This window comes from Leucopleurus acutus (assembly GCF_964270905.1).
Source record: "Leucopleurus acutus genome assembly, chromosome: 10".
Lineage (NCBI taxonomy): Eukaryota > Metazoa > Chordata > Mammalia > Artiodactyla > Delphinidae > Leucopleurus > Leucopleurus acutus.
Window position 1 is genome coordinate 72670860 of NC_139153.1, and position 14140 is coordinate 72684999.

Genomic DNA, 14140 nt, shown 5'->3' on the forward strand with positions numbered 1-14140 from the left:
GTGAGAGAGTGGCATAGACATATATACACTACCAAATGTAAAATGGATGGCTAGTGGGAAGCAGCTGCATAGCACAGGGAGATTAGCTCGGGGCTTTGCAACGACCTAGAGGGGTGGGATAGGAAAGGTGGGAGGGAGACGCAAGAGGGAGGAGATATGGGGATATATGTATGCATATGGCTGATTCACGTTGTTGTACAACAGAAAATAACACAGTATTGTGAAGCAGTTATACTCCAATAAAGATTTATTTAAAAAAAAAAAAAAAAGTGGCCAGAGGACCTGAATAGACATTTCTCCAAAGAAGATATAATACAAGTGACCAACAAACACATGAAAACATGCTCAAGAGTATTAGTCATTAGGGAAATGTAAATCAAAACCACAGTGAGATACCACTTCACACCCACTAGGATGGCTGTAATCAAAAAAGTGGCAAATAGGTGTTGGCGAGGCTATAGAGAAACTGGAACTCTGTACAGTGCTAGTGGGAATGCAAAATGATTTAGCACTGTGGAAAACAGTTTGGCTATTCCTCAAATGTTAAACATTGCCATGTAAGCCTGTAATTTCACTTCTAGGTATATACCCAAAAGAATTAAAAACAAGTATTCAGATAAGTACATGCACACACATTAGTAACAGCATTATTCATAATAGCCAAAAGGTGGAAACAGTCAAAATGTCTATCACTATGCGAATGGATAAACATACAGTGTAATATTACTTAGCTGTAAAAAGGAATGAAGTACTGATACATGTTGCAACATGGATGAACTTTCAAAACATCAGGATAAGTGAAAGAAGCCAGACACAAAGGGTCACATACTGTATTATTCCATTTATGTGAAATATCCAGAATAAATAAATCTGTAGAGAACACAGACTGGTGGTTGCCAGGGAATAGGGAAGGGAAAAATGGAGAAAAACTGCCTAATGGGTAAGGGGTTTTACTTTGTTGAAGTGATAGAAATGTTTTAGAACTAGATAGAGGTGATATGTGGCTCAACATTATGAATGTACTAGATACCACCAGATTGTTCGCTTTAAATTTTCTAAGAAAACTTATGAATCTGCCTGCAGTTACTCTCTTGGCTTTATCCTCATATATTAGCGGGGTAGCTATCAAATAATGAAGACTTTGGTTAGTTTCCTGAATTTTTAGAAGATACCAGCAAAATAACCTGCCTGGCTGAAATTGTATGGTCCTGCCTGGAGAATATATATTCCAGCAACTTGACAGAAAATCGAACCTCCAGACTTTGCCATTTAATTCCTATTTAAGAATTCAGTTAAGAGAAATGAAGTCTTCGAGAAGACTATAAGATATTAAAAAGATAACAGATAACATTATATTTAGCATACCTGGTCCCCACTCACTAAATCCATACATTATCTAGGGTTTTTCTATTTTATGCTTGAAATGGAAGAAAGCTATATAATATTTGAAATGAACCTCTTTAGCCTGTCATAGGATTGTTTTTATTGAATGTAATTTTTTTTGTTATACATTCAGCCTACATCTTAAGAAAAAGTTGTAAAAAATTTTATTGTATACTTCTGTTGGGGTAGTGTTTAGAAGTTCCACAGGTCTTCTCAACTTGTGGCATTTGGGGTGGGACATTCTTCATTGTACAGGCCAGGGATCAGCAAACCCTGGCCCCACAGGCCGGATCTTGTCTGCAACCTGTTACTGGCACCACCATAATCCAAGAATGGTTTTTATATTTTTAAATAGTTGAAGAAAAATCAATAAGGGTAGTATTTTGTGGCATGTGAAATTCAAATTTCATTATCCATAAATAAAATTTTATTGCAACATAGCCACGCTTAATTGTTCATGTATTGTCTATAGCTGCTTTTCCACTACAACAGCAAAACTGAGTAGCTATGACAGAGACCCTGTAGCCTGCAAAAACTGAAATACTTAGTGACTTTTTATAGAAAAACTTTACTGACCCCAGGTATACACTGTCAGAAGCACTGTGTTTATTATACCTAATTCCCACTCATTAAATGGTAATAGCATCTTCCATCACCGTGACAATAAATGCCCAACTAGTTTTCCAAATGGGCCCTTGAGCATGGGGGGTGAGTACAGAGGCTGGTGGGATGGTACCTTTCCTAGTGTCTCCTTTGTTGATCTTTATAAAAACCGTAAGAAATTTGTCTTAGGTCTCTGCATTAGGAAATGTTACGTTTCTCTTGGTGCGAGTCTCGTAACTGACTGTGTTTCCTTTTGTTGGGGCATCTTGAAAACAGCTTGTCTGTAGTAGCTGTATGGAAATTTATATGATTGGCATTTATAAATAGATGTTATCTTGACTTCAGTTTATTTTCCTTCCTTTATTTTCATTTTACCTGCTTTGTATATCTATTTTTTAATACTGTTTTATTACACTGGATGTATTCTAGTTGCTGAAGGGGAATTCCCTGGAGGTCCAGTGGTTAGGACTCCATGTTTTCACTGCCAATAGTGCAGGTTCAATCCCTGGTCGGGCAACTACGATCCCGCAAGCTGCACTTGGCCAAAAAAAGTTGCTGTAAATCCTTTTTGGAATGAAATTTAATTCAATAACATATATTAACTGAATGAACAACCTCAGTGAAAAATTTTTTATCTGAAATTTTCACGTATCAATGCTGCTTTTATCCCATTTGAATACAGATCAGTGGTAACTAGTAGCTGAATATCATACTAAATACGATTCTTGGTTTATATCATTTAATTCTCAGAATAACCCTGTAAGATAAATACTACTGTTACCCATATTTTATAGCTGCGGAAGCTTGAGTCTTAGATTAAGAAACTTGCCTACAGTGTCCCACACAGTAAGTGCTAGAGCTGGGCTTTAAACCTAGGTAGTATAGACAACTCTGACAGTACAGTATACTGGTTTTTGAAAACATTTTTTGGCAGTGGAATTTTTTTAATTAAGAAATCCCAATAATAAACAGATAAAAGCAGTATTACTAATGAATTTATTTTTTATAAGTTGGAATGTATATTATTTCTTGTTAGAAAGTCGATTCATAACTTTGGTTTCTAGTTTATTTCTAGTTTTAGTTGGGCAGTGTGGAGAAAACCCTCATTCATACCTTATTTGCATATGACAACAGTTAAACTCTATTATAATATGTGCTTACTTTTTTTTCTTTTTTTTAAAGATTGATAGATTTTTTTGGCTGCATTGGGTCTAGTTGCTGCACACGGGACCTTTCGTTGCAGCGCGCAGGCTCTTCATTGTAGTGTGTGGGCTTCTCTCTAGTTGTGATGGCAGGTTTTCTCTTCTCTAGTTGTGGCATGCAGGCTCCAGGGCGCGTGGGCTCTGTAATCATGGCGCGCAGGTTCCGGAGCGCACGGACTCTGTAGTTTGCGGCACGCGGGCTCAGTATTGTGGCGCATGGGCTTAGTTGCCCTGCAGCATGTAGATCTTAGTTCCCTGACCAGGTATCGAACCCGCATCCCCTGCATCATAAGGCGGATTCTTTACCACTGGACCACCAGGGAAGTCCCAACCACAGGTAACCTTTTTAACAGCATGCTATTCTTCTAGTTTGGAAGAAGAATAAATCAAAGTTGACTCACGAAGGCTTGCATTCTCTAACATAAATGTCACGAAAAACAATTATTAGTCTTAGATAATACAACATAGGATAAGATGGTTATTTATTTTCTCATTCCAACTGACTTATGCTGTGATACGAGCACTTGGAACAGAAGTCTATTCAAATAACGTTTAATTTACCGTTGTACATGAGTAGGCTTGCACAGCCTAGCATCTCTTCACTTCAGAAATAATGTTTTTTAATCAGTAACCCATTTTCAAGAAGTTAACCTGTGCATACAAAGATGGCAGAAGAATCTATATCCATAGGCCATTTAAAAATTTGGATAATCATGGGCTTCCCTGGTGGCGCCAGTGGTTGAGAGTCCGCCTGCCGATGCAGGGGACACGGGTTCGTGCCCTGGTCCGGGAAGATCCCACATGCCGCGGAGCTGCTGGGCCCGTGAGCCATGGCCGCTGAGCCTACGCGTCTGGAGCCTGTGCTCTGCAACCAGAGAGGCCACAACAGTGAGAGGCCCGCGTACCGCAAAAAAATAAAAAAATAATTAAAATATGGATAATCATATGTTTTTAAACTGGTGTGTATTTCAAATAGGAAACATCTCTACCAGGCCCTGGGATTTTTAGAACAGAGTTTGGACACTGCTGGCTTGGATTCTCAAGAATTGGCGGTTGTTTCTGTCCCAACACCATTTAATTCTTATATATCCTGTTTATCATAATTCTTCAATCCTCTAAATGTCTTGTATTATGGGATGTAATTGTAAGAAATGGAATGACTGTATAGTGAGATAGTATCACGAAGAAAACTGAGTTTTGGTTCTACTTCCTATTTTAGTACAGTGTGAGGTTCGTATTATGATTAATAGCCACTCTTTTATGAATCGCCAGAAGGTACCAGTTCCAGTACCTTCTTTGTAGCAGGTGGTTTTGCCATGTTAACTTCTAAAGTCTCCATAAGAAATAGTAGCAAACCTTGGTAGCAGTATAAAAAAAATTTTTTTTTGATGGGACATATAAAGCAGTTTATTGAGAAGAGTTGTAGGTAAAAAGTGCTATAAGACTTTGGAAAATCTTTTTCTTACTTCTTACATTCTTTAAGCCCTAGACCCATCTCCTTTAGGAATCTTTGTCTTTTTTCCTTCATCCTTGACATTATTCTCCTTCTCCATTTGTTTTATATCAGTTCCACTAAGCTGATCCTTGGTGAAGATGCACAGAAATGTTCTGTATCCTTATGTATATTTTCAAGAATGTGCTGGTTCCCATTCAATGATGTTGGAATATATTGATTTTCTTATTGAGAGATGAATATAACACTATTTAGCCATTAAGCTAAATAACATGTTTAGATTTGATAAAGCATTAAGATTAGATTGTGTAAAACATTTTGCCAACCTTGACTGAAAGATAACCTTAGAGTATGTTTATAGTAATACTTTTTTACATTAACCTTGAAATTTAGTGACTTACTGTTAAGTCTAATATACAAAGTTCTCTGTTAAATACATACACAACTTGACTCGCTGAGAGAAAGTGAGTAATTCTTAACAACATCGAGGAGCAGTTTTCTGACCTTGTTGACTTCTCCCCTTTAGAATCCTCAAAATCAGGTTCTCCTTTATACCTATAAAACTAAATATTACTTGTCCATCCTTAGATAACATTCCTTTGTTTATTCTGGAAATTGGGGATTAGAGGGATGTGAAGCTGTAACCATGGTTTGATGTTAGGTTTAAAGATCCTAGAATGCCATTCTAAAATTTTTAGATTTATTTATTAGGCATTGGAGTGCCGTGGAATATTGTGGTTCATATGATTCAGTAATGTGGATTATTATGAAGAGAATGTTTTAGGAAGTTTGATTTGCTGAGATGTAACGTATAGGATCAAATTGAAGAGAAGCTGAAGCTGGAAGATGTCAGCTTTTTACAGTAGTGTTTTGAGGAGGGAGGCAGAATGGGAAAAAGGAGAATTAATGTACATTTAACATGGTTGCATTTTTTTTTTTTTCTGTTCTTTCAGGATCCTCTTGTGCATTTATCAGAAGATGTGATTGCAAGAACTTATAACATTTTTGCTATTATGTTTCGGTATGCAGTAGAGATATTAACCTGGGAAAAGGAAAGTGAATTGCCACCAGATTTAGAGATGGTGTAAGTACAGCCCGTTTATTCCTTGTATTTGTATTTGCTCACACTCAATTTTAAGCATTTTGATTCTAATTCCTCAAATTAACTTTAATACAGCTAGGATAGAACATAATCGTTTTTAATAATTAGTTTTCAGCATAATAATAACCTTGGTTTTATAGTTTTTAAATATGTGTGAGCCATTTAATTGGTAGAGGTTTTTCCCTGTTGTTGATTTCGCCGATTTATAGCCATATTTTAGCCACATCAAGGCTCTACTACGGTTTCAAGCACAGACATTTTTCTCTTCTTTGTGTGATAAAGCTGTTAAGTTAACTCTACAGTTCTTTTTGTTTGTGTATGAGATTTGATTAGGGAATGAGCACTTTGATCTAAGTGAGTTTTCTGGTTTGACTAAATACACAAATTCAATTTTAACCATTTTTGATTCTAAATTTGTATAAAATTTATTCTACACTTTGTGCTTCTTTTAGAGTACATCTAACATTTTTACCATTTGTTCTTAGATTATTGAGGAGATTGCAAATTTGTGACCAGAGAGCTGGATTCTGCTATAGCTGTATTTAAGGTTAAGGGCTTACTTTTCTGCATGAATGTGCTTGCCTCAAGCAGCCTTCTCTTCTACTTTTAATTCTAGCCAAGCTTGTTGGAATTGTATTCACAGTTAAGGTTGAATACAAGTGAGAGTCTAAAGGACATTGGTGGTGTTTCTTTTTTGCTTTCTCAACAGTGTTCCAAATAATTAGGTTGTAGGTTGTTTTTTAGTAAAATGAGGAGCTAGTATTCCTTTTTTGGAAATGTTGAAAATGGCTTAGTTACGTCATGACTTTATCTTCATGTATTTTGAGTTGGGGACCAACTAAGATCTAAATCTGAGATCCAAATTTAGACCGTAGAGAATAGAAGAGTTGTGTTTTTATTTTTCTGTTCCATTGTAAGTTTGGGACCACCAGCATAGAAGGGAAAATAATCTAACTTGCGCCTCTTGTAATGTTTTCCCATCTTAGTAAATGGCATTTCATCTACCCAAAAACCTGAGTCACGCATATCCATTTAGATTTCAGGTCCAGCTGATTCTCCCTCTCTCAAGTTGTTTACTTCTGTTCATCTCCATTACTACTATCCTAGTCCAAATTGCGTTAATTTCATCCTTGGACAACATGACATCCCTAACTAGACTGCCATATCCACTCGTGTCTCTCATGATCCATTCTCCACATATAGCCAAAGTGAACTTTAAGACAAATCTGACCATAGCTCCTATTTCACTCTTTCAAATCTTTGATTGCCCTTAGGATGGCAAAATCGAAATCCATTACAAGGTCTTTAAGATTTCTGCCTATCTCCAGACTAATCTCCTCCTTCCTCCCTGTGCTCCAGCTCCCAGTATTTACTTTTGCCACCTCAGGTCCTTAGCTTTCACTTTCTTCTAGCCTATGGTTTCTCAACTTTCGTACTGTTGGCTTTGGGGGCCAGATATTATGGGCTCTAACTGGTGGACTGTAGAATTTTTAGCAGCATCCTTGGCCTTTACCCACTGGATGCCAGTGGCACTCCCACCCCAGTCAGGACAACCAAAAGTTTCCAGACATTGTCCAGTGGTCATCTATGGAGGGTAGAGGAGAATTGCCCCCAATTGAGCACCACTGATAGCCAATTCTGACTTCAGCTCTCAAATTACTTCTTTGGCAGCTCTCTGAACTCCCATACTGGTTTTATCCCACTCTAGCATCCTTTCTTCTTGATAAAAGCCAATTCACATAGATTATATGTATAGTATCTATCTTTCCCACCATCCAGTAGTGTCATAGAGTGTGGGGACCACAGATGGCTTCATTACAGGTATGTGCCTAGTACCTAGCACGTTCCGTAGAACAAACTGTGCTCTTAATAAATCATCCTGGAGCAAGGTGATAATGCAGATAGATAATATATAATTAATGTTTTATCCCACAGAGAGAAGAGTGACACCTACTATTGCATGCTGTTTAATGATGAGGTTCATACCTATGAACAAGTTATTTATACTCTTCAGAAAGCTGTTAACTGTACACAAAAAGAAGCCATTGGCTTTGCAACTACAGTAGATCGAGATGTAAGTAATTTCATTATATTGATGTCACATAATAAACTTTTAATATAGATAAGTTATCCTAGAAAATTGAGTTAGAGGTATATATATCTAGGCTATTTTTCTTTAATTTCATATGAATATTGACCCAAATATATATTGGGTATAACTGTAAGCTGTTGTCAGAAAGTTTAGGAGGAAACATAGATACAGTTGCTCTCATCCTACACAGTGGTTAGAAATATTCAGTTATGAAAATAGAAATGATAGCAGCCTAGAAGAATAAATGTTGTGTTGTTCAAGGATAACAACTTGAACTTATTAATGGCTTGAAAAATGTTAGGATAGCTTTGAAGGAAAATATTTTAATTTACTTTTTAATTAATGAATAGAATAAACATTGTAGATATTAAAAATTGACCAGGGCTTCCCTGGTGGTGCAGTGGTTGAGAGTCCGCCTGCCGATGCGGGGGACACGGGTCCGTGCCCCGGTCCGGGAAGATCCCACATGCCACGGAGCATCTAGGCCCGTGAGACATGGCCGCTGAGCCTACGTGTCCGGAGCCTGTGCTCTGCAACCAGAGAGGCCACAACAGTGAGAGGCCCGTGTACCGCAAAAAAAAAAAAAAAAAAAAAAATTGACCAGAGTTGTTATGTGCTCAGATGACACTGTGTTTGTTTACTGTTTCAAAAGTTATTAATACTGAATATAAATATTTTTACAAGTTAATTTCAAATATCTTTATTTACAGGGACGTAGGTCTGTTCGATATGGAGACTTCCAGTATTGTGAACAAGCAAAATCAGTAATTGTGGTAAGTAATTTAAAAATATGTCTACACTCTTATTTTTTATTAGTATAAAACTAATCCCACATTTTGGTGTGTATGAACACATTTTTCTGCCTTCCTGAATGTAAAGCCACATCAATCAAAAATCATGTTTAGGGGCTTCCCTGGTGGCGCAGTGGTTGAGAGTCCGCCTGCCGATGTAGGGAACACGGGTTTGTGCCCCGGTCCAGGAAGATCCCACATGCCGCAGAGCGGCTAGGCCCGTGAGCCATGGCCGCTGAGCCTGCGCGTCCGGAGCCTGTGCTCCGCAACGGGAGAGGCCACAACAGTGAGAGGCCCGCGTACCGCAAAAAAAAAAAAAAATCATGTTTAAATATATGTTACCTGAGCATTGCTTATTGCTTTATCTAGTTTTTTTTTAAGCTACGTAAGATTGATACAGAAAATGAATGTTTAGATGAGATATATATGTATATATTTCTGTCGTCTTATTTTTTTATCAGAGATGTCTTAGAAAGTTTTTTGCTTTCTGTTTTGTTTTTGATAGGGTTTCACATTACTTTTTAGGAATTAAACTGGCCTTTAGCACCAAGATTAGAATTCAAGGGAAGTTGTTTCTTGGTACCTAATAGCAAGGTATGCTGCATATCCTGATAGCATTTAGTATATAATTTATCTGAAAGAAAACTATTCCCCACATTTAGATTTATTTTTTAAAGTTATAATTTATTGTTTTTAACTATTCCATGTAACTGCATTTTATGTAAATGTCCTTTTAAAATATAATTTTATATATTGTGAAATATTTTAAATATACAGATGAAAATAGATATAACAGTAAATGCCTGTGTGCTACATTATACCTTATTTTCTTCATACGTATTTTAAATAAATAAAATAGTATAGAGGCCCTTGTATTATCCCTTCTAAATCCCATTCCCCTTCCTCCTTCCCTAGAGATAACTACTTTCATTAATTTATCTTTCGTTTTCATACATGCCTTTATATTTCATCTGTTAAATATCTATCCATATTATATGTATTGATTTGGAAGTCTTTAAACATTATATAACAAGATTCATACTGAATATATTATATTGCAATTTGCCTTTTCATTTCAGTGTTGTTTATAGATTTATCTGTGTTGATACATGTATCTGTAAGTATTCCATTGATGACTGTACCATAATATTTCCATTCTCCAGTTGATGGACAATTAGGATATTTCCAATTTTTTCCTATAACTATCAGTCCTGCTGTGGTCATTTTTTTGTCCTCTTGTTGCATAGAAGCAAAAGTTTCTCTAGGGTATATGCCAAGAAATGGAATTTCTGAGTTGTTAGCTTTTGAGCATTTTCAGCTATACTAGATTTTGCCAAGTTAATCTCCAAAATGGTGGTACCAATATACATTCCAGCCAGCATCGAAGTAGAGTTCCCATATCTCTACCGCCTTGTCAAAACTATATATTGTCAGATTTTTAAAATTTTGCCAACCTGATGTGTATGAATGGCATCTCATCAGTTAAATTTGCACTGCCTTGATTACTGAGTATCTTATTTCATATTTATTGTATTGGTCATTTAAGTTTTCTGTGAATTTCTTGTTCATACCCTTTACCCATTTTTTTGTTGTTAGGTTACTTGTCTTTTTCTTACTCATTTGTAGGGGCTCTTTACATAATCTGAATCCTGATCTTTTGTTGCAGTATCTTTTCCTAATATGTGACTTATTTTAAGCTTATTTGTGATGCTTCTCCTTGAGCAAAAGCTTTAATTTTAATGTAGCAAAATATATTTTTCTCTTCATGAGTTTGTGTCTTATTCAAGAAATTCTTTATTGATAACTGGACATACCCAATTTAATAATACATCAGAAACTATACTGTGGTTGTATAAAAAGAACATTCCCATTCTTAGGAAATGTATACTGAAGTTTTTAGGGGTAAAGGGGCATTATGCATATAACTTAACCTTCAGTGGTTTTTTTTTTTTTTTTAATGCTTATGTGTGTGTGGAGAAAGAAAGATAATGTGCAAATGATAAAGCAGTTGGAATAGAATGTTTACAGTAGATGAATCCAGGTAAAGGAGGTGTTTTTTTTCCCTTTACATTTGTTGCTTCACAGTGTTATTACAGGTTTTCCCTAAAAAATCAGTACTTGTAATCTCTGGTAGTGTCTGCATAGATATACTATATGCATAATATAGAATAGAAAGTCCAGAAATAGATACTAGTATGAGGAAAATCTAGGAAACAAGTACATTATAAGGGAGGAGGAGAGCTTCTTAACCAAGACTAGAACCCCAGGAGTTAGAAAAGAACTTATTTTTGGCTACATAAAAAATTTGCATAGCAAAATATTATAAAAAAGGTCAGTTAAAAAAAAATGTCAGTAGACAGTAGATTTGGAAAAATTATTTCTAACACAAAGGATAGACATTTAATGTTTATGATAAACAGAGCACTCATAGATTATCAGGTAAGGAGCAAACAACAAAATAGAAAAATGGACATAGGGTATGAAAAGACAATCACAACAGAGAAGATCTAGGTGGTAAATATATGTAAAAAGAGACTCAAACTACCTAGTTTAGTAAAGTGACAGAGATTTCATACCCAACAAGATGGAGAAATTAGAGTGATAAAGTACCTTGCTGGCAGAGATGCAGAGAACAGAAATACTTGTGTAAAAATAAATTGCTACCACATAATTGGAAAACAATCTAGTAGCATCTATAATCTCTCTTAGGAATTTATCCTGTAAAAATATAAACACCAGTTAGTGTGTGTACAGAGATGTTCAGTACTTCGTTTTTTTATAGTCATAGAAGACTGTAAACAAAGAGACTATGAATGCCCTTCTCTAAAGAATGTCTAAATAAATCCACACCACAGAATATTATTGAGTCATTAACAACAACGACAAAAAAACTGTTAACACAAAGATGCGACAGAATATGTGTAGTATCCCATTTTTTGTAAATCAAATAAAAACCTTTATAAATGAGTACATATATAATACATATAGATGGATAAAGTATGCAAAGGTGTACTGTGTTAATGTGGGTTATGGAGATGGGATGAACTGGTGGGTAGAAAGATGATCCAAGCAAAAAAGGAAAAGGGGAAAACATGTTAAATTAAAAGCTTTGATAGACTTTAATAGACATTTATCCAAAGATGATATGCAGATTGCCAAAGCACAGGAAAACATGCTCAGTATTACTAATCACTAGGGGAATGCAAGTAAAAACCACAGTAAGATACCACCTCATATCCATTTGGATGGCTATTAAAAACAAACAACAACAAAACAATAACAGAAAATCACAGGTATCAGCAAGGATATGGAAAAATTGGAACCCTCGTTCACTATTGGTAGGAATATAAAATGGTGCGACCACTACGGAAAACAGTATGGTGGTTCCTCTAAAAATTAAAAATAGAATTGCCATATGATCCAGCAGTCTTGCTTCTGGGTATATACACAAAAGAATTGAAAGCAGGGTCTCATGTTCATAACAACATTATTCACAGTAGACAAAAGGTAGAAGAAACTTTAGTGTCTATCAATGGATGAATGGATAAACGAAGTCTATATACATACAATAGAATATTATTTAGCCTTAAAAAGGAAGAAAATTCTGATACATGCTACAGTGTGGATGAACCTTGAGGACATTATGCTAAGTGAAATAAGCTAGTCACAAAAAGATATTATAAATAATGTATGATTCTGCTTGTATGAGGTACCTGGAGTGTTTGATGGGTACAGAGTTTTAGTTTTGCAAGACAGAGTTCTGGAGACTGGTTATACAACAATGTGTGCTTTACAGAACTGCACACTTAAAAATGGTTAAGTTGGAAAGTTTTGTGTGTATTTACTACAATCTTTTTAAAGTATTGATAACATCACATTTGTGCAGTGAAGTAACTTATTTAAATTAGTGTGTAATTACATTAAAAATTAGTTTAAAGACATAAAGCCAATTTAAGCATTTAAATAATTTATAATTGGTGGGGCAGATTTTCAAATATAAGACCAAAAATTCAGGTTACTTAAAGCTGTAACTTCTTACTTTTTTGTAAGAATCCTAAGATTCCTTCTAGAAAATTAGAATCTGAGTAAAGCAAGCCACATGGTATTTTTCTTACATACATACATGAAAAACTCCCCTATAATGATGAGAGTGTAGCTATATTAAATAAAAATATTAACTTCTTTCTCTAAAATAGCCTTTTTAAGTTTGTTTTTTCATCCTGCCATTTCTTTTTAAGAGAAATACCAGTAGACAGACAAAGCCACTCAAAGTTCAAGTTATGCATTCGTCTATTGTCGCACATCAGAATTTTGGTTTGAAACTTTTGTCTTGGCTGGGAAGTATTATTGGATATTCAGGTAGGTTCATACTTGTGCTAATTGACTTAAAAATGAGCTCATATGCCTTTGCAAAACTGTTTTGGAAAAAATAGCAAGTGGAATCATTTTTTTGCTTTAGTTTCATGTTTTAAAATACCATCTCATAATATCTTTATATATAGAAAAAAATCTGTTTCCCAATTTTGATCCACGGGATCTTTTTATATGCATACAGAGGAGTCTGTGTTCAAATAAATGTAGGAAACAGTGGGTTAAACAATTGTAAATGACTATAATACGCTAATGAAACCTAAATCTTACTAACTTGATAAAAGAACCTATTTCTTAATGGCGTATCCTGTGGAATTCTCTTCCACAAAGCAAGCTGCATAATGCTGCTGTATATAAAACCTAAATGATTAACTGTTTAAAGGCTGTCTTTGTTTTGACTTCTACGACTTGTGGTTACTAATAATTTGCAACTCTGAAAATTTGCAAATTTGAAGTTACTGTGTGTTTGAGTTTTTGTTTTTCCACAGTCTACAAATTAGATAATCTTTTAAAAGTAGTGATAAACAGAATTAAGAACCTTCACGTCCAATGCCAAAAATACAAGTTTGTTGTAACACTGAAGAGTAAACTAGGAATAGATTTAAGCTGTCATACTGTTCTTCAGGCAAGAGAGGTGGTTTGAATAATGACATTCCAATGTTTGCTATAAAGAAAATTTTAAAACGTTTGTATTAAAAGGCTACTAGAAAGAGTATTGCCACACTGTGAATTGACAGGTGAAAATATGGGGGTGTGGAAATTTAGGAGAATGTGTTTGTTTAATCTAAATGTCTTTCCAATTATTTCACTCATCCTCTTTTTTTTTTTTTTTTTGGCTTTGGTGTTTTCCATTGGATATCTGTATGCCAAGTACTGTGCTACAGCATTAATGAATAGTATCATGGAATCAGTTTTCTGCTGAAAATTTTCTTTGAGAAAATTTATTTACCATCAACAATTTAAAGACCTTATCTATTATTTAATTCATATATAAAGTTTTCTCTTTAGCCTTGTACACAATTTCTAGTTGGTGACTCTTAAATTTTAAAGTTACTCTGTTTTGGGGGGTTTTTTTCGGATTATTTTGCGTGCTTGTAGAAGACTTAAAAACAGTGATTTTAAATATAAAATATGAAACTAGAA

The 14140-nt window shown here is 35.1% G+C and overlaps 1 protein-coding gene across 4 annotated transcripts in view; it reads left to right on the forward strand.

Annotated features, from left to right (window-relative positions):
• Nucleotides 1-14140, forward strand: part of UBR2 (ubiquitin protein ligase E3 component n-recognin 2) — a 114500-nt gene that overhangs the window by 38440 nt on the left and 61920 nt on the right. For all 4 annotated transcript variants that reach the window (XM_082847299.1, XM_082847301.1, XM_082847298.1 and 1 more), the window contains exons 5-8: nt 5595-5725; nt 7679-7817; nt 8546-8608; nt 12865-12985. In XM_082847299.1, coding sequence (XP_082703425.1) covers nt 5595-5725; nt 7679-7817; nt 8546-8608; nt 12865-12985 — 454 coding nt within the window. The remainder of the gene's footprint in view (nt 1-5594; nt 5726-7678; nt 7818-8545; nt 8609-12864; nt 12986-14140) is intronic.